The 27,583-nt window shown below is 41.7% G+C and overlaps 1 protein-coding gene across 12 annotated transcripts in view; it reads left to right on the top strand.

Annotated features, from left to right (window-relative positions):
- Positions 1–27,583, top strand: part of ZNF385D (zinc finger protein 385D) — a 571,924-nt gene that overhangs the window by 351,462 nt on the left and 192,879 nt on the right. Inside the window, exon 1 of one of the 12 annotated variants that reach the window (XM_083705883.1) lies at positions 25,389–25,546. The exons of 10 other annotated variants lie outside the window; for them this stretch is intronic. In XM_083705883.1, coding sequence (XP_083562009.1) covers positions 25,501–25,546 — 46 coding nt within the window. In that variant the 5' untranslated portion in view covers positions 25,389–25,500. Of the gene's footprint in view, positions 1–25,388; positions 25,847–27,583 lie in introns of those variants that run through there. One more of the 12 variants, XM_083705884.1, reaches the window with a different exon arrangement.

Genomic DNA, 27,583 nt, shown 5'->3' with positions numbered 1-27,583 from the left:
ATATCCACCCTTCAGTGGATGCTATGTTTCTTCAGCTTCTACTGCCTCCTTCCCCCATCTCCAGGGTCATCTTTCTGAATTCTTCCTCCTTTTCTAAAAATACATATAAAATTTTAGATGGCAAGGGATCCTTGCACAATCCATGCTAACTTAATCTATAACGATGAAGACAATGAAGATATTCAAACAATGTCAAGGTGCTCTTCATCATATGTTTTTCTCAATTGCAGAACTAAAATTTGCAGGGAGGGACATTTGGTTTGTTTGCCAATTACCCTACAGGCATGCCTCTTGATCTTTTGTTCCAGTCAATTTCATGTAAGTTTTAGTTTTGCACTTCTTTTCTCTTTTGCTCCTTAGCACCACTTGAAGGTGCAAAATGAAGTGAGAGTGAGAGGGGGGAGAACGGATTTGTTTTCGCTAATGTGCTTTCATCTGTACCAAGCAACAGCCACTGGGATGGTGTTGAACAGCCATTGTGTCCTTGCCTTCATACCATATACTCTTGTGAAAGTTCTCTAACCCTTTGATCCTATATGCACTTAGTTCAATTTGCCTGTGTTTAAGCTGAGACTCAACTGAGCTACAGACACGAGTCTGACCAAACTGCGTGAGGCAGTGGAAGACAGGAGTGCCTGGCGTGCTTTTGTCCATGGGGTCACGAAGAGTCTGACACGACTAAACCACTAAACAGCAGCAAACCGAGACTCTGGATTCAACATACTGTAGTAGGGGAGGAGGACTGCCAAAGCCTCCGCTAGCTGTTCGCAGTCAGAAAGTGGGTGACTTGTCTTGTGCCTTTTATAAGCACCACTCACACATACTTGCATATGTAGGAGAACATCCTCCTCTTTGCCTTGGGACCTTTAAATCCTGATCCTTATTGTTTTCGATTTTTCTTCTGCTCTTCTTCTGCCCTTTTAAAGAGAGCAGATAATTCTGCACAGGGACCATGTTTTGAGCTGAGCCAAGGGAGGCAAATCCAACAGCATTGGCACCACCCGTTGACTTACTCATGTATGGGCTGAGGCACAAGCCAAGTCTGCAACACCCACTTTCCAACTGTGAACAGTTAGTGGAGGCTTCGGCAATTGTCCTCTCCTACTATGTTGAATCCAGAGTCTCAGTTTAAACACAGGTGAATGGAAGCTGAGCTGCTGCATTGCAAACTAAGGTTTTGCTGTTGCTGTTGGCACTAGAGGTGGGGGACAGACTTAGTGTGCTTAATAAATAATGAAGAGGTCCCTGGGATCATGGACTACCCTGGAAGTCAGATGACAAGCCTCTGATCCGTCAATTTCCTATTTCTAATTTAATATAGTCCATGTATGATGATACTTTAGGCAAGAATTATAACACCCAACGTTGTAGTCTGGCTTGGACTGTAATTAATACTGGAGAGTGATGAAGGAGTTCTTTACCATATACTGCCTCTGATGCTATTAAAATCAGGCAGGCAGCGGTGTAGCTAGCCGCTTGGGCAGGGCGCGCTGCGTGGAGCCTCGCTGCCACTTCAGCTGTAGGGTGGTTGAGTGGGAGGCGGAGGGCAGATCCAAGCCCCACGCTGCCGTTTTGGACAGCTCAGAGCCTGCAGGCGCCCAAGCCATCACGTCACTCCCAGGAGAGACATGTGGCTTGGGTGCACTGCAGGCCCTGTGGTAAGTGCCGCCCCTGCGATGTGGCACCCAGTGCCCCCCCCGCTACATCTCTGCAAGCAGGTGGGATGGTGTATGTTGGGATACTGCCGGGGAGATGGGGACATCAGGCAGGTATCAGGCAGGCCTCTAGCTGGCTCCAGCCATCGGCTGGCAGCCAGTCTCCCTTGGAACAACATCAATTAGCGACCCGAGCCTCAGATATGTTTAGAAACCCGTGCAAGTTCTATCAGCAAAGTGCGCAAATCTTCTCCCAGCAGAAGAGGCGGACAGAGAAATGTGTAAGCATATTTACAGCATTTATTCAGCATAGTCCAGTAACAAAGGAAAACATGTCTGCTTCCCTTCGTCTCCGGCAAAACAGCAGAAACACAAAAGCTATATGCAAAATGGAAGTTTCCAGCAGACTGCGCTGGAAATGTAAACAGGTATGTGACACACAATAGTCATGCCTGTCCCTTTTAAGGAGGAACGGAACTATATCCTAACAGTGTATTGAGGCATTTTATTTTTCTGTGTTAGTAGTACCGGTGTGACCTAATTGGGGCATGTATGGAGGTCCTGGTGGGCTGCACAGACAACAAGACCTCCTCCCTTGGCTGCACTGATGTGGTCCAAAGGAAAGCAGAGCAATGTGTTTGGCACCAGCTTGGCTGCAGGAGTTGCCAGCAGGAGGCGTTTAAGGCACCATCCAACTGACCTAGGGACTCCACTCTAGATTTCTGTAGGGTTTACTCCTCAGACTTTTCTTCTGCCCAAGATATATTGGCTTGATTAAAACATGACACTAAACTATAGTTGCATAAACACTGAACAGGGATGCTTCCAGTACTGAAACTGCAACTTTCTACAATAACTGTGTCTATAGGCATCCCATTTCTTTCCATTCTAAAGAGGAAAAAGGAAAACACAAGTTGTTGTGTTTTTTTTTTTTAAAAAAAAAGATATTTCCCCCCCATTTTTATGATAGTCACATCCATTTGCCCCATGGCACCCTGTTAGCTGCAGTAAAACTTTGCTTTTGCAAATTGACTCATGAGAAGGGCTTTTCCTGTTTTCATGTCATGTCAATAACTATTCTGTCACCAAATGCAACCTTTTGACTAGCTTTGTGTAATATGTTCATCCTAAGAGGTACAGGTACCTGCAACTGCAGCGGTGAATGTGTCCTATACACAAACCATTAACCGGCAGTGCAGAGATAAACAACAGCAAATATATGTTTGTTCATTTTTCTTGTCCCTCCCCCCCATCTTTCTGGAAGCTTCGGAAGGCTTGAAGAACTTAGGAATCCATAGACCTCTGTCACTGGTTCTCCTTGGGACGTTGACCTCCATTTGGTGCGAAAACCCTCACAGAAGTTAAAGCTCCTGTATTCCCACAGTTATTTCAAAGCTCCTTCTACTAATTCAATTTAGAGCTTCCTACCATAATTATTAAGCCTGCTTTTCCAAAGTGACAATATTTGCTATATTGACAGGTGCCAGAGCTTTTCCTTGTGAAGAAGTGTATTTTCAGCTAGCAGAGACTAAATGATTAATACAGTATTGATCGTCTGGAGTTTTCACATTGAGATTTGCCAAGCCAATGGCTGCCATACCTTATCGAGAGTCAGCTCTTTGACAGGCCTTTATTTGATGCCTGATACCCATCAGCTCCCTCATACATTCTTAAATAAGATTTATGTAAATTTTGTGGGCAGAATCTGCTGCTCAAAATAACACAGCTATACAGAACACATTTTTTTCCATGTTGCAATTTTGAACAGATATGTGTCAGTTCTTAAAGCTCACGTACATGCTTTTGCAGCTTCTGCATATCTTTAGTGTAAATGTTTTTTTTAAAAATTGAATATCCTCATCTCATTCAGTTCAAGACTCTTCTAAAGCTCTAATCCATACATTCAAATCCAGTTATTTCAGCTTCCTTCTAGGTATGGCAAACCAGCCTCTAAGATGCACCTAAACTAAGTAGAACAGAATCTAACACTTAATAGCAACCCTTCAAACTCCACATCCTGCTCCTGTTTTGCTTTGTGCTTTTCTCCTGTGTCCTAGTTTATATACACCTCATTTATAAACCAGTTTGTAGTTGGCTTGTTTGTGGGGGTAGGGACACAAAACCATAGTTAGAATTAATCACAGTTTTGTCCTGGGACTCAGCTATACAGCTGCAAATATAACGTTTAAGTGTGTTTTAAGTGCATTATACAAATGTGACACTAGATGGCGATGGTGAGCTAATGGTAAATTCTATATATATTTTAAAACATTTTTTAAAATAGCATTTTCACAGTGCTTTTTATATATGTCTATATTCAGCCCTGGTTTAGATGAACAACAAGCAGCAGTGATTTCAAAATGGAAGCAGAAAGTTCTCATTGCAGCTGTGCCTGAGAAGGAAGTGGAGAGAATATGCAACAGAGGCGGTTTTTGGGTTGTGCGATCGGTGTGCCTATGCTGGTTGCCGTGCTGCAGGGGTCACCACAACAATGTTGGTAGAGGGTGCCAATTTTTAGCGTTGCACAGGTTACCACTGAGGTTTGAGAGCCCAAAGTCTGCCAATGCCTGCAGCAATTATTTCTTGGAAGCCGCCCAGAGTGGGCGGGGTATACATAATTTATTATTATTATTATTATTATTATTATTATTATTATTATTATTATTGCAATAAACAGTGGTCTAGTAGTTTGACTCCTGAAGAGCATTCAGATGTCTGTACGTGCACAGTTTTCAAGGCATTATGGGGTTCAAACAGAGAGACTGGTTATTATTTTGGCCTGTAAAAAAATAGTGAAGCAATGGCAGCAGCTTTCTTGGTTGCTCAACATTTGGGGTGGGAGGAATAATCTATACATCAAAGGAATGTCTAAATAGGAAAAATTGCCAAAGCAACATAGCAGCCTGAAAATATTTGCAGTAGACTTTGTACATAGTCTTACTGTGTGTTCTCTCCTTTCCTTTCAATAATAAATCCATTTCTGAAGCAACTGCAGAATGGCAACTAAGTGATCCAATGACATTTTCTTTGAAATAGCTAGCTCCGTGGTTTCAGCCACCAGAAATATAGTAGCGTGCAAGCATGTGTGATTTTGTACTTAAATTGTCCCCTTTTGGGATATACCATGCTCCATTTTTTTTGAGAGCTGTTGGAGCCAGATCAGCTGTGATATGCAGCTGGACTCTATTTGCAGCATGGCTGCATTCATCTTATCAAAATTTCCACATTCCATCCCAGATAATCCTTCATGACTGCTGTTTATCTGAGGTGCCCTCTTGTTTTTAATCTGAGGCAAGAGTTTAGCTCTGGGTGTCACTTTTGGGGGGAAATGGGAAGCATTTTAATAGAAATCACTGCTGTTCCATAGGCATGTGGGGCTTGTAGAACAGAGCTGAATATCACACACACACACACACACACACACACACACACACACACCTGGAATAGCCAAGTGGTGCCCTTCAGAAGTTAATAGCATAAAATTTCTATCAGCCCAAGCCAGCATGGTCAATGATCAAGAATGATAGGAATTGTAATTCAACAACAACAACAACAACTGGAGGGCACCTCCTTATTAGCTACCCCTGAAATAGATAAATCACTTCAGTATTCTTTCTTTAAAAATATTGTTGTGTGCAAAATAGTTGCCCATGGACAACTGATGCCAGGAAAACTGATTTACTGATTTGGTAAGCATCAGGCTCTATATGGACATGTTTCAGCTGTTTCCTGAGCTTTCTAGAATTTAAGAAATAGAAAGGATGTGAAGAGTTATACGTTTTGCTGGAAATATGTACTGTAGTGTGTAAACAAAAAAAATTCCTTCCAGTAGCACCTTAAAGACCAACTAAGTCAGTTCTTGGTATGAGCTTTCGTGTGCATGCACACTTCTTCAGATACACATGCACACGAAAGCTCATACCAAGAACTGACTTAGTTGGTCTTTAAGGTGCTACTGGAAGGAATTTTTTTTGTTTTGACTATGGCAGACCAACACGGCTACCTATCTGTAGTGTGTAAAGTTTCTGATGCAATTCCCTTCCAGATTCACTAAAAAGAATTGTTCTGCCATGGATTTCAAGAGCAACTATTAAGTGCAGGTGGGGACAGGTCTTGCTTGATTGATTGTAGAATGCTTTTCAGTTTAGTTTCGGTCCATCAGATAAAAGGAGGGGCATCCATTGTTTCCACAATGTAACACTCATTGGCATTGAATTCTGCATTAAGGGGGGGGGGGGAGAGAGAGGATTTTGCTGATCTGCTTTTTTGCAAACCAGTAGTGATAACTTCAAACAAAAATAAATAAATAGAACAAATAGCATTTAGTATACTGCTATCTGGAAAAAGAGGCCAACATTCTAAATATAAAGTGCAATTCTTGTCATCTGGGCTTTCATGAGTTCAGTGAGTATTCATGCCTCAGAAATGTGTTTTTGAACTGTGAACAATTTTGGTATCGCTATCAAGCAACTGACACAAAGGAAAGCAGCAAAAACACCACAAATCTGTCTTATGTTTTGACTTTCTGATTTTCCATCTTGCATCCTCTGAAAAGCATTTTTTTTAAAAAAAGCAAACAAAACCCCCCACCTTAAGTACTATATAAGAAAAGTGCTCCAGTTCAATCTTTATGCAAAATAAAGGTAACACAGTGTACCGAAAATGGGTTCCTGACAAAGATCAATAAATGCCGCGTACAGGAGAGCAAAGTTATCAAAATGCAAATATTTCAAACAAAACAAAATTTAACAATTGCCAAGATAAGCTGTTCGCTCAAAGTGTATTGTGGACATTTTCTAGTTTACATAAAGTAATTAAATTCAAGCTTGAAGAATTCAATTTTTCCCCTCCCAAAGATATTATTGGCAGCATGATTTAATGTGGTGTTAAGGCTTGGAAAATGTTGCCTGTTTGAAGGGCACAGGAGTATTTATTACAAAGCTGTTGTTTGAAAGCTGACAACTTTTGCAAGCTTTCTTATGGGTGGGGGGAAGCATTCACTAATGACTGCAAGAAAATAATATACCATTATATACCTAAAAATACAGGTTGACATTTTCATCTATAGTATTTCTTTAGTGATGTGGGATGGGAGAACTGACCCGTATGACTCTGCACAGCATGTATGGAATCTGCATAGAAATAATTACAGAGTGGTTCCACACGCTTCTTGAAGAGACCTCTAAGGCAGGCGACAGGAAGTATTTCTAAGTTTTGTTCCCTTCTGTGGCAGCTTTGTGGCATGGGGTGTGCGCTCACTAGATGAGGGGTAGGCAACCTAAGGCCCATGGGCCACAAGCGGCCCACAGGGGTCGTTTAACCAGCCCACGAGCCATCCCCGAACCAAGCCAGGGTGCTGTAGTGGTTAAGAGCAGTGGACTTGTAATCTGGTGAACCGGGTTCGATTCCCCACTCCTCCACATTTTGGGTGACCTTGGGCTAGTCACACTTCTCTGAAGTCTCTCAGCCTTGCTCACCTCACAGAGTGTTTGTTGTGGGGGAGGAAGGGAAGGAGAATATTAGCTGCTTTGAGAGTCCTTCGGCTAGTAATAAAGTGGGATATTAAATCCAAACTACTACTACTTCTTCTTCAAGCCGCCTGCTCGGCGAGTCCCCGTGTGCTGTGCTAAACCAGCGCAATGGGGTGCGGGGACTCGCTTCCACGGTGCTGGAAATTGTGTCTGCACATGGTCAAATGCCGAAAATTGCATCTGCGCAGACGCAGACATCGGAAATCGTATCTGGGCAGACACCTGAAATTGCGGCCATGCGCCCGCGATCTGGCCCAGAGAGGGATCTCTGCTGCAGTGAACCAGCCCAGGTCAGGTAAACCTTGCTGACCCCTGCACTAGAACCTTAACTTGCATATCATCCCTCATATTCCTCAAGGGAAAGATCAGGACCAGGGGGGTGTTTATTACCTTCCCCTCACCCTCTCAGGGCAGATCCACAGCATATATTTAAAGCACACCCAACACACATTTTAAACCCATGATTTCCCTCCAAAGAATCCTAGCAACTGTAGTTGCCCCCTTCCAGAGCTATGATTCCCAGTACTCCAAGCAAACTACATTTCCTAGGATTCTCTGGGATAAGCCCATGCACTTTAAATGTTTGCTGGATGTGTTTTAAATGTGGGGTGAATTGTGAAGAGTGAATTGCGGATGTTGGGAATCAGTTCAAATGAAACACAAGAATAGTGATTAGACTGAACCTTAAAGGCCATTTAGTTCATTCCTTTGCCAATGCAGAAAATCATCTTCTGTTTGTTATTGAATTGACAACAACAACAACAACATCAACAATAAGCAGTTTTTCTTACTAAGTTTAAGAAAAGTTAGATTTTTTTGAGATGTCGTTTAGCTTGGTTTACTATTTGAGACCCTTCTTAACTCCATGTAGATTTTCTGCAAGGGAACTTTACTGAAATTATGTGGGTCAAAACCTCCCAGGAAAATCTGACCTCGCACAATATTTTGTTTCTGTTCCCAGTACTAATACAGTGGAACGTTCAGAGTATTGATATGGCAGTTTACTAGTGAGGACAATTTCATTTAACAATACAAATGCTAAACTGCAATTAAAATCAATAACTGACAAACTGTGGTTCTGCTTTGAAATACTAGAATAAAATGTCTCTTAGAAGGTCATCATTCTATCTCTATCCAAAAGGTCATTTTAAGAAGACGGAAGGTCAGGTTCTATTCAAATAGTGAGAGTCAGGATTTTTGTTACTTCCACATCCATTCTACCGTCACCAAGGCTTATTTCTATCACCCAGAATTTGCATCTCTGGTTATATCTTTCTTTGGCCCAAAGTAGTTGTGAAGAATAATCCTGCAGTTTTCTCAAGGCTGCTTGTTGTTGTTGTTTAATGAACAACAACAGTATGGCTACACACCTCGTTCTCTCATTTGTCCAATCAAAATTCTCAGCTCCCCAACAGCTTCTCTTTCTGTATTCCTCCTCTCCCTTGAGTAGCCATGCTGCCAATTATTCTGCCCTCCCCAATTCCTAGTTTGCAGCTGATATTAATTTTAAGAATATGTAAAGAACAAAAATCATGGACTTCCCACCAAAAGTAGTTTGGTCCTTTCATCTTTGGGCCTTCAATAGACAAACAACAAACTCTTTGCTATGCAATGCTCTCAGTAGGAAGAGTCAGTAAGCTGAGTTCCCTCGCTGCAAGAAGCCAAGTTACAGGGAACCAGGCAGAGGGCCTTCTTGGTAGTGGCACCCACCCTGTGGAATGCCCTCCCACCAGATGTCAAAGAGAAAAACAACTACAGTGGTACCTCGGGTTAAGAACTTAATTCGTTCCAGAGGTTCATTCTTAACCTGAAACTGTTCTTAACCAGAGGTACCACTTTAGTTAATGGGGCCTCCCACTGCTGCTGTTCCGCCACCGCACAATTTCTGTTCTCATGCTGAAGCAAAGTTCTTAACCCGAGGTACTATTTCTGGGTTAGTGGAGTCTGTAACCTGAAGTGTATGTAACCGGAAGCGTCTGTAACCCGATGTACCACTGTACCAGACTTTTAGAAGACATCTGAAGGCAGCCCTGTTTAGGGAAGCTTTTAATGTTTGATGGACTATATTTTGTTGGAAGCCACCCAGGGTGGCTGGGGAAACCCAGCCAGATGGGCAGGGTATAAATAAATTATTATTATTATTATTATTATTATTATTATTATTATTATTATTAAATTAAAAATTGGCATGGAAGGATATGTCTTTCTATGATCAGTTGTGAAGTAAATGTGGATATTCTGGATTCTGAATAATGGATATTAACAGCAAAATCCTTGAGCTGCCGTAACTCTTAGTTCATTATCACGTTGTAGCAGATGAGGGTTTCTAGGCCAAGTTGCTTTCCTCGTTGGAGACAACTAGGTGTTACAATATTGCAAGTGAGTGGGATCCATCTACAAGCCTATTTGTTTAAAATACCCTACATTCTTAGTGTTGTTTCCATGAAAGTATTATATTCATTTATTCCTTATTGCTCAGTCTATTGGGATCAGGATAGCAGCAGTACTCTACTGTCTTGTTAAATAGGCAGCACCAAAACAGCTTTGCGGTAAAAACAACAACAACCCAAAAAAGGAAAGTTACCTGAAAATTTGTTTCCTCCAGAGAATCTTAATATTTCTTCAGTGCTTTAGATCTATCTTGGTTCTGCCAAGTCCCTCTGAGGTTGCCTCATTTCTGATCTATGTGCTCTCAACTAAAGTAGTCTTAAGTGCAATGTTGCCAAGAAAAGCGCTGGGTACTTAACTGCAATATGTTTGATGTAAGAGCTCTTACCATACATAAAATGTCCCTAGCAAACCATTCTTAAATTACCTTAGCTTGAAGAAGTTTGTTGAGGCATCTACGTGAAACTAGGGCACTAACATTAAGCTTTTGAAGCTAAAGCTGGAATTTGAAATAGTACTTGCTTTTTGAATTATTTGCCTTCTTTCAGCTAATATGGCTCTGATCTGAAGTTTTAAATATTTCTGGTTTTAAGCCCTGTGCACTCAAACACTTTTGTAGGAAATGTTCTTTTTGTGTTTTCTCGCTTATTATATAAACTCTAAATTGAAAGAGTCAGTTTTCTCATTTCCCCCCTCATATAAATATTTTCCTTTGGGTTGATTCTCCTGGGAAAGCTAATTATCAAAGATATTTGTCTGACAAAGGTATATGTGTCAAGAAGGGGATTAGAACTCAAAGTCAATTTCAGCTGCACACAGACACGATCACTCTTCTCTTAGGAAGGCCACTTCACAGAAGAAGTAATTCCCATAGGGAAGCTACTTCTGTGCAGTAAGTGCCATAGATTCTTCATTATAGCTTGAACATACATGTGTTCAAGCACACATGCCAGAAAGTGTGCTCATATGGCAAAATAGAAACTTGTGTATTTACCACCCAGGTTTCACATAGTTCCCCGCAGAGAATCGACTCCCATGTTGGAAATGCCATATTGCGTGAATTAAACCAGGAGATACCTTAGCAGGCACCTTTCCTCCTGTGCTATTGCAGAAGCTGGGTTGGGCACCTATGTCTATTGGCAGGACTCACTGTTTTGAGGTCTTGAGACTGTTGACATTACTGTAGTCCTTGGCTAACCACAGAAATATTATGATAATGGTAGCCTTTTGTTACAGAAGTAACCCAACAGTCACTGGCAATGTGCATGAACCAAAAGAAAGCTCATTCAGATATTCAGAGAGCAACATAGGGACACCTGGTTTGAAACGGTGTAGTTTTAAAAGGCTTTAGGGAGGCCCTGCTGTTTAGGGAAGTTTTTTATGTTTAATGCTTTACAGTGGTACCTCAGGTTACAGACGTTTCGGGTTACAGACCCGCTAACCCAGAAATAGTACCTCAGGTTAAGAACTTTGCTTCAGGATGAGAACAGAAATCGCGCCTCAGCGGCGCGGCGGCCGCGGGAGGCCCCATTAGCTAAAGTGGTATCTCAGGTTAAGAACAGTTTCAGGTTAAGAACGGACCTCCGGAATGAATTAAGTTCTTAACCTGAGATACCACTGTATTGTGTTCTTAATATTCGATTGGGAGCCGCCCAGAGTGGCTGGGGAAACCCAGCCAGATGGATGGGGTATAAATAAATTATTTATTATTATTATTATCATCATCATTATATATGTAGGTGCGGCCACTGGAAACTCAGTTGTATTCCCTTTCCTTGTTTCACAGTGAAGAAGTGGGCAAACCTCTTCTCTACTTCAGTTGCTTTCTTCTTCACTCTGCCCCCCCCCCCAATTACCCAATGTCTGTACTACATTTACAAAATTCTCTGTTACCTCTCAGGAAAGACAGCATGGGGGAGAGTAAAAGATGACTGATGCAATTAGGCCAGTTCAGTTATTCAAAATCTTATCCATGCAATGCAGCTTAACAACTCTGCCTCACCCGCCAAAGGCGACAGTCTCGTGAAGGATGTAATATCAGACTAGGGATGTTTACGGATACAGCCACAGCATTCCTGCAGCAATATCACTGATTGTGGGCTTTCCAGAAGCATCTAGTTGGCCATTGTGGGAAACAGGATACTAGATAGATGGACCCTTGGTCTGATCCAGCGCGGGCTCTTTATATCTTGCCACATGTCTCAGCTGTTACGCAGGAATGATTTCCGGGGAGTTGTAGCACAATATGTGTGTGTGTGTGTTAGTTACATGTGCTGTTGATGCAAATATTCTATTACAAGTTTCTCCTGCTTATTCTCCCTGTTGCTCTCTACCTCACTGCAGAATAAATTTTAATGGCTCGGAGAGAGCAGAAGCATCATTCCATGTGTGGAGGTATTGTCCCTTGAGTATGTTTGCCAGTACTGCTTTATAATGAAATACAGTAAATATTGCATACACAGTCATTCCATTTTGGGTCTTGGCAAGCAATAGCCATACAGATTAACATGAAAAACATTTAAAAAAACATACTTAAGGCCATATATTCTCCAGAGAGGAAGCTATGTGGAAGCCTTTCTTGACATATTGACTTAATAGCAAGTATAAGTGTGTATGTATTCTAAAGACCAAGTTGCATCATTTAAAACATATAATAATATCAACCAACAATGGAAAACCATATGTATTATATAACAGCCTTCCATCTATTAACTGCAGCCTGTAGAAATGGATGAACTAAACTTAAGATTGGAAAAATGAGAAACGGAAAGGAACCAAAATTGACAGATTTCCCCATCATCATCATCATCATCAAACCTTTATTGGCATCACCTACAAACATTCAGAATAAATAGGCCAGTGCGATCTCGTCATCATTTCAACAGTACAGTCATTTGCCAAAGGGAAGAAGAGGCGAGCAATCTATTTCATCTCTGTGGGTCTCCAGCAAGGGCAGGATCCTGTAGTGTACTTCGGTGACAAAAAAATCAAATAGAGTAACTTACCTACTGTCTTGGTGAGCTCCTGGTCTCTCCCCATCTATTCCTTTGAATTTTTTTTTTGTAGCAACATCACTAAGACCTCTATCAAGCTGTCATCTGTCTGTCTGTTGCATTCTCTCCAGTTCCCCAAGTGGTGATAGGTTTAGGGCCAGTGCTACCTATCCCCCCTTTGGCTGCAAGAGCACTAGACCTAAATGGTAATTTTGTAATATTTTGTAACATAATGTAAATGCATTTTTTTAAACAATTGCATAAGTAAAGTAAAAGTGGAGGCATAAGAGGCACTCATGTAAGGGAGGAGATCCATTACCACATACAACAACAAGAATTTATTAAATTTGTATAATACCCTATACCCATAGAACTCAGGGCGGTTCACAACAAATGTAATATCCCTCCAAAGAGGGCCTGCACACACAATGTATGTTCAGCAACTCAGCACTCTCTCTCTATGCCTCTGTCTCTTCCAAACTGTGAAACTGGTGCTTCTTCATGCACACTTGCACATGCATACTGGATGTGTGCACCAAAGAGAAGATTCAGTTCAGTCCCTGAATTGGCGTTTGAAGAACAGCCTGGCTATTTTGTCTCAGGGGTCCTTTTGTGTCTGCATTATCCCTACTCTATTACTGGAAAATTATTGAGGGGAAATGGCTATAATATTTTTTAATGTATTACATAAGTGGATAAAATTTGTCGGCATAGTACCCCTTCCAGAATGAATAAGACCTGCAGAAATACAGGTGAATAGGTCCAGGTTTTGCTGTCCTGGGTATCATTAAACGTTTTCTAAGGAAACATATATAACTTATGTTTATTTTGGGATAGACCTAGATGAAATCTGCAGGCAAAGCCACCATTTCTGAGGGAATAAATTGTGTCAAATGTTAGAAGTGGTTTTCTTGCAAGGTCAACCTTTACAGATTTGGGACAGGTAAAAAAGAAGGGACTTAATCTCCCCCATGTGTTTTGTTGGCGAATTGCAAACATGAGAACAATGTTCCTTGGTAAAGAAACAAAACAAAAATGTCAAATCACAGACAAATATATTCAGGTACTTTTGTGCTAGGCACCTATAAAAGCTTATGGGGGCAGGGAGGAACTAAAAGAAATTCACATTCTGGGGACTCAGCTACATTGGCAAAGAAAAAGTGCATTATATGCATTGTATATGCATTTTAACACAGTGACACCAGATGGCGCTGAAGAGTTCTGTTTTTGCTAACCCGATTTCTCATATAAAGTTTACAATGCGTTTAGCTGAAACGCTTCTTTGATGTGTCTAGATCCAACCTGGGTAAAACAATTCCTTCTGATCATATTGATGTGTCAGTGAAGACAACACAGGGAGACAGTGAGTAATAAGAAGTAGTAGAACAGTCGCAATCAATAACTGCAGAAATTACTGCTGCTTCTTGCAAGCAATAGTGCATTTCTTCCTTATGGTAACCTTAAAGACATTTAATTTTGCTTTTAGCAGAAACTTGCCTGTAGCATTTGTTTGAAACCTGGATATGTGAGGCACCATAAAATGCTTCAGTGATCCCTGCTTCAACTCATGCTGCCTCATAGAGATCCTGCTTCACCCATGACAAGCTTTCTGGGGCACCCTGCTTTGACTTAGGATTCATCCAAATCTGATATGCACCCTGGGTGACTACCCTCTGCTCTTTACCTGGTTACTTTCAGGTCCCTTTCCTCGCATTCTGAAGTGTGTCTCTTTCAAGAATGCACACACAGATTCACATCTATTTCCTCTTCATTAACTCCTATTAAAGAAAGAGCAACCAACCATCCTTGGCAGACAGTGAGAGAGAGAGAGAGAGAGAGAGAAAGAAAGAAAGAAAGAAAGAAAGAGAGAGAGAGAGAGAGAGAGAGAGAGAGAGAGAGAGAGAGATGGAGAGGGGAAAGAGAATGAGCTTCTGGTACATTCTGAAAAACCAGGCTTCTCACTCTAGTGATTAAAAATGTTGCTCATCATGCAGTCGAGAAGCATAGTATTTAAATGATAAATTGTGACGCTAATTTATCGCAGGGAGTGAGGGTTAGGTAGACCACGTTTAAGTCCTACTTTTTAATCTGTTCAAGGCAAAGAGGATAGAGTTACTGAATAGACAAAAATAGTGGCCGAGTATTTTCAGGAGTCATAATTAAATTTGGAGTCATGGAACATCAAAAGAGAATTGCAGGAAAGAATATAAGTAGACAGTGGTGCCCAGACATAGACCAGTATTTGGCTATGCAAATTAACTGTCAAAATTAGAGGCCAAAAGGCTCTGTCAGTCAGATGAAAAGGTGGGAGCACAGAAAAAGCTCTCCTTTGCAAGTTAATTCTTTATAAGTGAATTGGGAATAGTTTTGATAGCTAGTGGCATAATACAAGACAAATAACCCACAATCTTTTTACATATATTTTTTGAAAACCAGTTAATCCTAGGTGTTTACAAAATAATATTTTTTTAAATCTCACTCTCGTCTAGAGTAAACGATAGTAAGTTTAGCAGAATTTGGTTCTTTGCCTTTATTTCTTTTCAAGGCAAGCATGCTGGTTATAATATGATATTCTATTTGGAAATGACCTTTTTCTGTCCAAGGTTAACACCTGGAAGTTGTTGGAGTTTTTTTACCCATGATTGAAGGGTGAGAAAATAAAAAGCAAAATCCTGTGTGTATTTTATTGGAAGCTTCCTGGGACTTATTCCGAGCAAATTATTCCCAGGACTGTAGCCTGGAAGAGTGGGCAGTGGGAAGCGGGGAACGCTGCATCCCACAGTGGTATCACTGTTCTTCACTGGGATGGTGTTGGGGTGAGGTAGGGTAGCAGCCAGGGCAGGAATGTGTAGGTGCAGTGCTAGGAGCATCCGATTGGTTCTGCCATTGGGTCTGCACCGCATGTGATGCGAGAGTATTCAAAGGCAAGTGACACTTCACATGTGAGAATTCGCCATCCCTGGGGTTTATTGTGCTGCGTTACAGCATTCCTCTGTGTGGAGTTGTTTTGAAGGGTTTGAGAGAGTTAAACGATGGTGTTGCCTGCCACTGTTTTTAATCTGCTTTGTGCATCAGTCAGTCATCTGCACCACAGAGATAATGCTTCTCTACCTTACAGGAGCATTGGGAAACTAAACATCCATTAATGATTGTGGAGCCCTTAGATGCTACAGGCAGTGATGAAGGTCATATTCTGCATGACAGATTGCTGCATGCTTGTGTGAAACAGGTAGAAATACATTTGGATTTACATTGAACCATGAGACAGCCATATTAGCAAATTACCAGTGTTACCAGCACATTAAGTAAAATCACCATCTGATACACATTTTTGATCAATACCCATTCCTAAAGAATATTATTTCCCATGAATATTGACTGAATTTGGAGTGGAAGATATAGTAGGCATAATTAGTGAAAAGGAGAATTTTGGTAGTGTTTTTAAGGGGAAGATACTTTATGTGGCAAAATATTTAATCTGAAATTAAGATGGGGGAAATGATATTAGTTTGACTTTTTAAAAAATTCTCCACATCTTTCAATATTAGTTATTTTCATAGTTCTCAAATCTGTTGAAAACCCTGCATTGTTGCAGATATAACTGCTGCAAGAACTATAATTGAACTGATAAAGTCTGCACAGCTAAGACTTGCAAAGACTCTTCCCGTCAAAGGTGAGTCTTTGTTTACCTCTTGAAAATGCTGCAGAAACAGGTTCTGGAAAGCCATTTCCAATAGAGAAAGGGCCAGTTGATCAGATAGCAGCTAAACTAATGAAAAGCATCATGGAAGTGACAGGAAGATTAATTAAGTCCCTCCAGTCGTATTCACAGGCGGCTATACAGAGTTCCTTTGGGTACTGCTGCAGTTAAATAGTATTCATGGTGACAAATATTGCAGATTTCCAGAACTGACACCTCTGATTCAAGGGTAAAAAAAACAGCATACACACAACAGCCACCACATTTGGTAGTTTTGTCTAGTGAGGACAGGAAAATCGAGCGAACTGCTCTTGTGACTGGTAAATAAAGAAAATCTTAAATAAAAAATAATTTTTTTTAAAAGACACAAAAACTCAGCAGCCTCAGCCTTAATAGCTTAGTGGGTTAGAGCATGGTGCTGATATTGCCAAGGTTGCAAGTTTGATCCCCATATTCTATGATTCTAGAAAAGAAATGCAATTTGGGAAGTGGAATTAGCATGTGTTTCTTTTAGGCACAGAACCAAGTTGCTATATTGCCATTATAAAATGCCACTGGGCTGAAGTATGCCGTTGGAGTGGAAATGCACCCCCAAAGTTGAATTAATCTTTGGGGATTGGCAAAATTGAACAACTTCTAGAAATGTTGCTCTTGAAGAGAGGATTATGGTATAACTTTAACAATTGGCACCCAATTTTGCATTTTCCTTCTCCCTTTCTCTTTTTCTTTTTGCACTGTGTTTTTTTAAATTGTAGGCCTGTGGGCAGAGACTTTTGTGGAGGGGCTATCTCAGGGGTCAGCAAACTCGGCATCAACAAGGGAGTGCACCTCCAGGGGTGAAGCCAAATAACAGCACCTGCTGTGGAATAGAGACCAGTAACTCAGAACTGCCGCCTTCTGCATTTTATTTTTCTGTGTTAGTAGTACCAGAGTGACCTCTTTGGGGTGTGTGTGGAAGTCCTGGTGGGCTGCCCAGACGGCAAGACCCTCAGCCTCACTATGTGGTCCAAAGGAAAGCAGAGCAATGTGTTTGGCACAAGCTTGGCTGCAGGAATTGCTGGAAGGAGGCATACAAGGTGCCATCCAGCTGTCTTAGGGACTCCATTCTGGAGTTGTGTAGGATTTACCCCTCCCAAAGATGTTCTGCAAGGCAGTGGGTATGGATTTTTCTTTGGGATTTACTCCTGAAGCCAGTGCCCATGTGGCTCTGGTCAGCAGAAAACAATGGATCATCCCCTTCTTCCTTGCCAGTATTACATAGACATTTGAGCTAGGTTTATCCAGCCCATCCTATATAAGTTCCCTGGGCATTCAGAACTTAACACTACATCTCCCTATTACTACAGGACAAAAGCCCAGAAGTCACATATTTAGTCACCAGATTTTGCGCTTCCTTGATAGATATTCATCGAAGGATGGTCTATGCTGCAAATCAATCCTAAATAGAAAGCCCATATTGTTAGATCCGCACTGCTGAAGCCCCACCCCTTACAGCTGTTCTTTTTTAACTGATCTCTTTAAATTTCCCTTATCTGTTTTTTTTCATCCATTATCTATGCTTAACCAAGTATTCTATGTTTATGTTTTAATCTACATTTGGTTCTTGCTCCCAATTAATTTAATAATTATCTACTTAGAGATACTGTTATGCTATTTATTTAGATGTTTTGCTTATGCTGGTCTGTGACCGTAATAAAGTAAATTCATTCACTCCTGAAGCCTTTCTCATGAATGAGCATAGCTGCAAGGCATCTGATGTTTAGGATTCGAGTTTTTCTTTTCCTAGATGGGCTACCTTCCCAGTTTGATGAGCCCCATCTGCCCCTCACCTCCCTCTACAGCATGTTCAGAAACTGCCTTCTTGACCATTGGATCCACTATGGGTCTCATCTGCTCTCATCCACTATGGGTCTCACCTTCACATGCAGAGGAAGTCCCTAACTCACCGAGGGTTTGAGACCTATCCGTTCCCTCACCTGGTTTAGCCAGCCAGTCAGTGGTACCTTGGGTTACAGACACTTCAGGTTACAGATGCTTCAGGTTACAGACTCCGCTAACCCAGAAATAGTACATCGGGTTAAGAACTTTGCTTCAGCATGAGAACAGAAATCGCGCGGCGGCAGCACAGCAGCAGCAGGAGGCCCCATTAGCTAAAGTGGTACCTCAGGTTAAGAACAGTTTCAGGTTAAGAACGGACCTCCAGAACGAATTAAGTTATTAACCTGAGGTACCACTGTACTAACCTTCCCCTAACACCCCATGCACCCTGGCCGGCAGGAGGGGAGTTATATATTGAATTGTTAAATATAAATGGATAAAAGAATGGCACATTTCATTAGATGTGATTACATATGTAAGTATTTTAACCAATTTATTTGATTACTCTCTTAATATATACAAAAGTTGCACCTGCAAAAATGTGTGTGTGAGAGAGAGAGAGAGAGTGAGTGATGAATGCAAGATAGGGTTGTTGCTTTTTGAAAATGTTAGAAGCACTTTCAAACAAATGATACTACATGTGGATACTTGGGTGGTGCCATCATGCAAAGGAAGTGGACCACAAGTGCATAAATGTTGTTATTGGCTGTCAGTTTCAGGAGAGCCTTGGAAATATTTTTTTCTGCAGTTTCTTCCTGAAACAGTGCTAGATGGATACAAAGATGGATACATATCTTGCCAGAGCACTTACTGTGTTTGACTTGAAGCTGAAGATTCTGCACACTTGGAAACATTTTCAATTGCTTTTGGCTTCTCACATTGTTGTGAATGGTTTTTCTTTCACTAAAATTTGCAAAAGTTAATTTTAGTTTAACTTTCCAAAATGTTTTAGCAATGGATTGGGAGAAGCAAACATAAAGATTAAATATAATCTTTTTTGCCAATCTCTTTTTATTTTATATTACAGTACAGTACATTTAGGTTTCCAATAGCCGTCTAGGAGTAAAAGATGATTTTTTTTTGGGGGGGGGGGAGGAATGGAAACCTCTCAAGTGTGCAAGAACTTTTCACCTACCGTACAAGGCATCTAAACTGATAACGTTTTGTCATCCTGTGTCTTTTGTTGCACATTATTACATTTCTGCCAACAAAATGGTCCCTGGATGCACTGTTGCACATATTCACAGAAAACCTTCTCATCAGCTTCTCAAATTGAAATTCATCATAGGCAACCAGTAAGAATCCAAGGATAGATCTATTATTGGTTGCCTCCTGCAAGTTTGCAAAAGCAAAAGAGAGGCTTCCAGGAAACCTCAATAGTTGAGGAGCAGGCACATTAATTTTATTAAATATTAATTTGTGTTTGTGGAAGGCATGCCTGCAAGTGACGTTTTTATTCTTAGCATGGGGCAATGTGTGAGCCATCAGTTGGGATGAAGTTTAGAAAATAAGACAGGATTTGAATTAATTAAGAAGATTCATAGGAAGCCCTTTGCTTTGAGCCTTTGAAGTGTAGTACTTTTTGCAAGCCAAAAAAAGTGAGCAATTATATATAAAAAATGGAATGCTCTCCTTTCTTTATAACTCTTCAGGCATGCCATCACTTGTATCCACACAACCCTTTATTTGGGATGGATTCCCCCTCCCCCCAATTCTCACTTCACCCCTTAGTGAGAAATAACTCACTCCCACCCACCCCAGTTCTGCTAAAAATGCAAACAGTTCATGCATTATTGCATGCATTATTATATTTATAAGATTATATATGTACTATATGCATACACATTCCAGATTTTCTCAAGTAACTAGCACATAAACAGAAAGCTTAATATCCATCCACGTAAAAGTGCTGGAAAGTATTGTTAAAGATAAAATAACAAAGCATTTAGAAGGACAAGCCTTGCTGAAGCACAGCTACCATGGCTTCTGCAAGGGAATCCTATCCTGTCTCACTAACCTTTTTGAGTTTTTTTGAAACAAAATAATTTTTTTTAAAAAAAACAACAACCTTCCAGTAGCACCTTAGAGACTGAAGAAGTGTGCATGCACATGAAAGCTCATACCAATACTGTAACTAACTTAGTTGGTCTTTAAGGTGCTGCTGGAAGGATTTTTTTTAAAAAAATTATTTTATTTTGTTTTGATTACGGCAGACCAACACGGCAACCTACCTGTAACTAGAGTTCTTTGAGTGTGTCAGCAGAGGTGATTGTGTTGCAAGGTATCTCACAAAAGACTCCTGAATAAAGTTAGCCGTCACAGAATAAGAGAAATCCTCTTGTGAATCAGGAATTGGTTAAGTAACAGGAAGCAGAGTGTAGGCACAAATGGACAGTTCTCTGAATGGAGAGTCCTGTGTTCTCCAAGGATTAGTAGTGGGACTTGTGCTTTTTAACTTGTTCACGAACCATCTAGTGTTAGAGGTGAGCAGTGAGGTGGCCAAGTTTGTTGACGATACTAAATTTGTGCTTTTATCCTGTATTTTTATATTGTGAACTGCCAATAATAATTTGTTCAGGGTCGTTAAAACAAAATGTGAAGAGTCCTAAAAAGACATCTCCATGTTGAGTGAATGGGTGGTAACATGGCAAAGTGAATTCATTGTGAACAAGTGTAAAATGATGCATGCCAGGGCAAAATCTTCCTTAATTTCACATATACGCTGAACTGGGCACTCAACAGGTAGTGTGCGACCAGGAATGAGACCTTGGGGTTGTAGTGGATAGCTCATGTTGAACCAGTGCACGACAGCTGTGCAAAATACAACTTCCATGCTAGGAATCATTAGAAAATTCAAATTCTTTACCCATTTAAAGGAGGGTAAATCTCTCTAAACTCTGTGGGAATTACTTCTTAGAAAACAGCCAATGAAAACAGCATGATAACACCTTACAATTTTATGATATAGTCGGATAAATCATTTTATTCATAAAATTTATGCACTGCTTGATTGTAAAAAACCTCAAAGTGGTTTACAAATTATATATATATATATATATATATATATATATATATATATATATATATATATAAAAGATACTGTATGTATTGTTTTGTGGATGCAGCCAGTGATATCACAAGCATTGAGTAATGTATAGCTGAGATGCCACTGAGCCAGTTATTGGGGAATACAGTACCTTCTGTGGCTGTGGAAGGCTGTGGAAGACTACAGTATTCTTGCCCATCTCACACATCCTTTAATCCCTAGACCTCTTTTCCCTTCACAGAATCCTTTGCCCAACCCATGCTCTTTAATGTTTATTAAGAATCAGTGTGGCATAGTATTGGAGCATCAGATTAGGTGGAGTGTGCCCAGGTCCAAATCCCTAGTAAGCCACGGAGCTCACTAGGTAACTTTGGGTCAGTCATTCTCTAACCTACCTCAGAGGCATGCTGTGTTGTAGGGAGTGCAGAACTATTGAGGTCCTTGGAGAAAAGGCGGGATATAAATGAAATGCTAATGGACCTGTCCATTTAAAAAAAAACCTACAGCAGCCAATTGCATGCGTGTGGTTTCAACCCCATCTGAGATTTCTGAATGGAAGGCAATCTTCCAAGAGCTTTCCCAGACACATGTCTCAGTATAGAGACTGGTTTTTTGGCTTCTTCCCTACATGAATTATAAGAATGTGAACTTGGAAGCTGCTTCTTAAAGTGCTGCATGTTTGAAATGCATCACTGACAGACTGCTATATGGACAAATTCTCTTTTTGTTTACATTTATGCAACTCATTGGGGGGGGGGGACTTGGCTCAAGTTAAATTGAAAAGTTGAAGCTTTTTTTTGTAAATTGCTGTGAAGATGCAAAGAAGTAAACAAATACAGAATCTGGCTCAGAGTTGCATTCAATTTGTTTTCTGAGTTTTTGCCAGAAAGATGGGCTGCTGACTTGCTTTTTCATATGTTCCGTTACAGAAGTGCAAACAGCAACCCTAAATGGTTAATTTTGAATATATTTTTGACTTTGGTTAGATTCTGCAGCTGCAGTGGGTCTTGGTAATTTTATTTTTGTGCTTTATTATGGTGGTGAAGATGTTCATTCCCAGCAATAAACAGGACTTAGAATATAGTTTTGTTCCCAGGACCAAAACACAATGTAAAAATGCATGTTTCTTGTCCTCATAACTGGAGAATAAATACTGGAAAAACAAAGGCAGTGTATACCAAGGTTCAAAAGACATAATGAGGCTGATCTGGACTTCCAATAATTAGTGAATACAGTGTTTGCCCTGCAATGCTGCATATGTCTACTCACTAGTTCACAGAGTTCAAAACTTCTTAATCCTAGGATAGGGCCAGTGGGATTTGAGTATACACATAGGATTTCAATTAGATTTGTGGTCTGGGTTACATCTTGGTCTGACTGGACTATTAATTTGTTGGGTCCTGAAGATTTGCAAGATCTTAGCTGTTTGTGTTGCATGAGATCATAATCAGCTGGTGATTCCTTGAGTGAGGGATGGACCATGGCAATGATTCTAGATTCTAGAACGGGGGTTCCCAGACTATGGTCTGGTAGTCCATGAGCTTCATTCAGGTAGTTTGTGGCATGCCTGTAAAAACACAATGAAAAACTGTACAGCATCTAGAACAGTGCATTACAACTGTTGCAACAAGGATAAAAATTAAGTGGTCCATCAAGACCCTCAGCAATCTCCAAGTGGTCTGTGGTGGGTGGAGGTTGGGAGGTACTGATCTAGAACAAAGGGATGGGTTCCTCCTACACAGGGCTGTGGACACCTTGTGGGTGGGGTTTGCTTCTGTGTAAAGCAGTGCAAGTAGGGGCTTTGACCTGCACCTAGAAGGCTCTTTATTTCTGGGTTCTCTTCAAAAAAATAATTTAGGGAATGTACCTGCATGTGATGTTGAGGGACTGAAGGAACAACTTTCTGCTTAAACCCCTTCCAGCCTTAGGTGTCCGTAAACTTGCTGATATTTTGTCTGCAGTACTTGAGACAAAAGGAAAGGTATGCCTTCTGTGGAAACTCACCTGTTTCATGCTTAGACAGTACCACTGCCTCATCTGAATTTAAAATTAATGGATCTGCATACTTTATCTGCTGGATATAGTGATGGGTGTGATACCTTTTCCTACTCTTCCTTCCCTGCAGTCCTCCAATCGAACCAGGAAAAGGATAAACTGCAGGCCTTTTCCTTGCTGATTCTGCAACACCCATGATTTCTCTTCTCTTTAGATGTTTGTGGTTCCTTCACTGCTGGAATGAAACAGGGCTTATTTTATTGGCGCCTTTAGGACTAAGTTGTTGTGCTTAGTTGTGTATTATATCTGTCAATCCTCTTTCTGAAGGAATAAAGCATTCGTCCCATTAGATTCCGTTTTTTAAAGATAAGTACTTCTGTGTGCTTTGACTTTTAATTTTAGGGCTCTTATTTTCTTCAGCATATCTGAAACTGATATTGCTACCCAAGGAATTAACAATTGATCATAATGAAAAACAACATCCTGTAGACATAGGCAGTGCAGCCTTCCACATGCTGCCTTGTCAATTTGCATCACATCTGACCTGGGGCACCTCCTCTTAGAAGTACAAGTGCATTTTAGTATCTGTGTCTTTGATCTCTGTCTCCAGAGACTGCTGCCTACCCCCATTCCAAGATGTCAGTTGCAATAGTGTCTCAGGTCATGTGTGAACTGGCCTAAGACATCCATTTTTTCTTATAGACAAGAAGACCAGATCTTCTTCTTCTTCTTCCATCTTCTTCTATTAGCATATTCTTGTTGCTTGCATCCTGAGCAAAGCAATGAAAGGGCTGGGTCCTCATTATATCACTCTATGCCCTTCTCTTTATTAAAAGGGAATTGGATTTGCCAATACAAATCTATGAGAATTAGGCAATACGATGCTTATGTCGTCATCTGTGTGTGGCACTGTGATGACAGAGAGGTGATTCACACAAGACTTTGATGGTATGCACTGCCAGCACTGTTTATTTCATTTGGAGCTGGGATTGGCGGAGAAATGCAATACTTTGCTTAAAATAACTTTGATAGAACTTTTAATTTGCATAATCTGGGTTTAGCATGAGTCAAGGAATTGCCAAGATTGCATCTTTGGGGCTCACATATCCTATATACAAATACTAGACTCATTCTCAGAGTGAGAGTTGTTATGTAGCTAGAACAATACCATCTCGGCACAAGAAATGAGGCAGCAACAGGCTTGGGAGGAACTGGGAACCTGGGGTCCCAAACAGCTAGCAAAGACTGAGCATGCTCAGTGGGCACAGGTTGCTCTCTGAGTGGGTGGGGAGTATGATGGAGTGAGGATTCTGGAAGAGGAGCTAGCTGGCTGACCATGAACAGGAACACTTCCCACTGCAACATTTTGTTGCAAGTCACACCCATCTCACATTATCACCTGGGCCCTTAATTTCCTATCCTTTTAGCCATGTTCAACAGACCCTGAACATATGCAGAGTGCCTTTCTGCTCCCACTCACTATTAAAGTAAAGGTAAAGGACTCCTGGATGGTTAGGTCCAGCCAAAGGTGACTATGGGGTTGCGGCACTCATCTCATTTTCAGGCCGAGGGAGCCAGCGTTTGTCCACAGACAGCTTTTTGGGTCATGTGGCCAGCAGGACTAAACCGCTTCTGGCGCAATGGAACACCGTGCTGGAAACCAAATCATACAGAAACGCCATTTACCTTCCTGCCACAGCAGTACCTGTTAATCTACTTGCACTGGTGTGCTTTCGAACTGCTAGGTTGGCAGGAGCTGGGACAGAGCAACGGGAGCTCACCCCATCATGGGGATTCGAACCACTGATCTTTTGATCAGCAAGCCCAAGCAGCTCAGTGGTTTAGACCACAGTGCCACCCACGTCCCTTTTTTTACCCCATTCACAGTTAGTTCCCATTCATGTGGGCTTGTGGTTGCAGGTGAGTAGAACCTTCCAGGCAGGTTTGAGCCCCCAACACCTTTTTCTTTGCCATCAGAACTCAACACTCATCACCACCTCCGTTGGCACCGAGCTGCTTCTGCCAACACAGAGCACTTAAGAGCTTACCATTCCCTTAGCGGTGGTGAGATATGTTAAAACAATACCAGCTTTGTCTCGCACGCCCTCACCCCACCCTTCTGCAACACACTGTGTCAGTGGTTCCCTTTGATGCCAGCGTGAGTGTGTCTGTGTGTGCGCGCGCGCCTGCCTTACTACTGTATATAAGATTTAGCGAGAGGCAGCGTTACTTTCAACCCGGGGTCTTGGCAAGAAAACCCACGCAAAGGGGAGAAGAGGGAAGAAATGTGTTTTGTGTAGTACTCCTCGCCTTGATGTCACAGGCACGGCAAGGACATCACAAGGAGGAGTCAGATTACAGTAAGAATGGGCAGTGCAGCATGCAGCGAGAGTCAATGCTAAATCAGTGAGGGATTGTATCAGGGAGAAGAAGACTGCCTTCAAAGCCCTGATCCCAAGGAGGCTCACGCTGCTCGCTCTCTCGCTCTCGTTCTCTCTCTCTCTCTCTCTCAGAGGCTGGGAAATTTCCACACTATGTAGTAGTAGCATGAAAGCGGTTCGCTCCGCTTTGCATCGCAGCACCTCGGCGCGGGAGCTAATGCTGAACGCACAGCGCGCGGATCCTGGCTGCATGGTTAATGAGAAACATAATGTATTTTGGTAAGTCTCTCTCTGCTGGTGCCTCGCATCTTCTTTTTCTCCGGCAGGACGGACTGTGAATGTTGTGTGTGTGTGTGTGTGTGTCTTTCTCATTCTCCGTGGGTGCATTTCGCTGCTTCGGGAAGCCAGACCACTTCATTCACACACACCACACACACGCGCGCAAACACACAAGCTGTTGCAAAGGAGGATTCCATTGTCTCAGGCTGCTCCGCACGCCTGTCTTTGCTCGTCGTGCCTTCGCTCTGTTTACGCGCACATAGCTCCGGCTAACGGCGAGGATCGCCACCCCCCGCTGGCGTCCCTCACCGCCCCCACCCCAAAATGAACCTGTGTGCCATCTGCAGAGAGGCTTGCGGAGCGTGGGAAGTTGGAGGCAAACTTAATGCCAGAATGTACGAGCCATTGCCGCACGATCTGGGATTCTGAAGTCTCTGCGCAACTATTTTTAGCCATTCCCATAGAAAAGCCCCCTTTCGCTTCGATTCCGAGAGAGGAGAAACACAATGCCTTTCTCTCTCGGCGCAGCTCTTGGCTCCTTTACCGAATACTCCCCCTCCCCCCGCAGAGATTCCCAGATCTCTGGATCTTGCCAGCCCAGCGCGCCAGGCAACGAACGCATGGTGGGGGCTGAGAAGGCTCCGGAAGGTCTTGGAGCTGTTCGAAATGTTTGTGCGGCGCTGAGTTCCGATGGGAGAGCTTCCTCGGGTTTATTAGCCGCAACTGACTGCATGTCTCCTAGCAGAGAAACATGCTGGAGCTCAGAAGTGTTTGTGTATGTTTAGTAGCCTAGCACTGCAACGCCGAGAGCTCGCAGAGACCATAGGATACAAACTACAACTTGCTGCGAGGAAAGAATTCGTGTCTTAAGAACATGAAAGGGGGAATCTCCTCTTATCCTGACTTGGAAACTAAGCTAGAGTTTATAAGGCAGCTGAATGATGTTCAGTGATGTACAACTAGAAAGCAGGGGAATCCTGGGCTGGTCAGCAGCTTTCTTTCATTAAATATTAAACCAAGAGTTGACTTGGCACTTCGAGGAAGTCTTCCTTGCGTATTCTGCTAGGCTTATGTCAGTTCCATTTTCATTTCCAGTAAATTCCACTTTTATTTCTGCTAGCACATGCCATCCTCATTCATTTCAGTATTTCATAGAGTGTTCCGCCACCTCCCCAATTTCCCTGAAGCAATACAGTAAATGTACCCTGTATTGAAAGTTGTCTGCACATCTCCCAGAAAACTTTAATTCCTTTGTAAATCTTGTCTTGTTGAAGAGGGGAAGTGTTAAATTCTTGTACATCGTTAGATGAGGAGGTGGGGAAGCAACAATTTCTTTTTATCGCCACGGTGCCTGATATTGTCAGTTCTGTGCTTTCCAAAAGGTCGCAATGAGCAAAAGTATTTTTCCTATATGCAATTTTAAAAGTTGGGATTTCAGCTACCTATGTTTCTCTTCTTGGAGGCGTCCCCTTTAATAATGGTACTTAGATGTGCTGCTAGGTGAGCTATTAGGATAGATTTCTCTGTACTCAGTTTTGCAATAGTTGTGTCTTTGATCTTGGCAAAGACCTGTGATCAATGTTACATATGACTGCAGCTGCAGGTTTCATTGACACTAGGTGCAAGCCATCTGCTCTGTAATGAATAAAATGAATCTTTTGGGATGTTCTTTTACTTGTGTCATAAGGGTCCGAGGGCTTAATGTTTTGTTCAGCATGGTTTCACTGTTCAAAGTGT

The sequence above is a fragment of the Podarcis gaigeae genome (genome assembly GCF_964106915.1).
Source record: "Podarcis gaigeae genome assembly, chromosome: 12".
Lineage (NCBI taxonomy): Eukaryota > Metazoa > Chordata > Lepidosauria > Squamata > Lacertidae > Podarcis > Podarcis gaigeae.
Note: the sequence above shows the minus strand (reverse complement) of the source record. Positions and strands in the feature narration are given on the sequence as shown.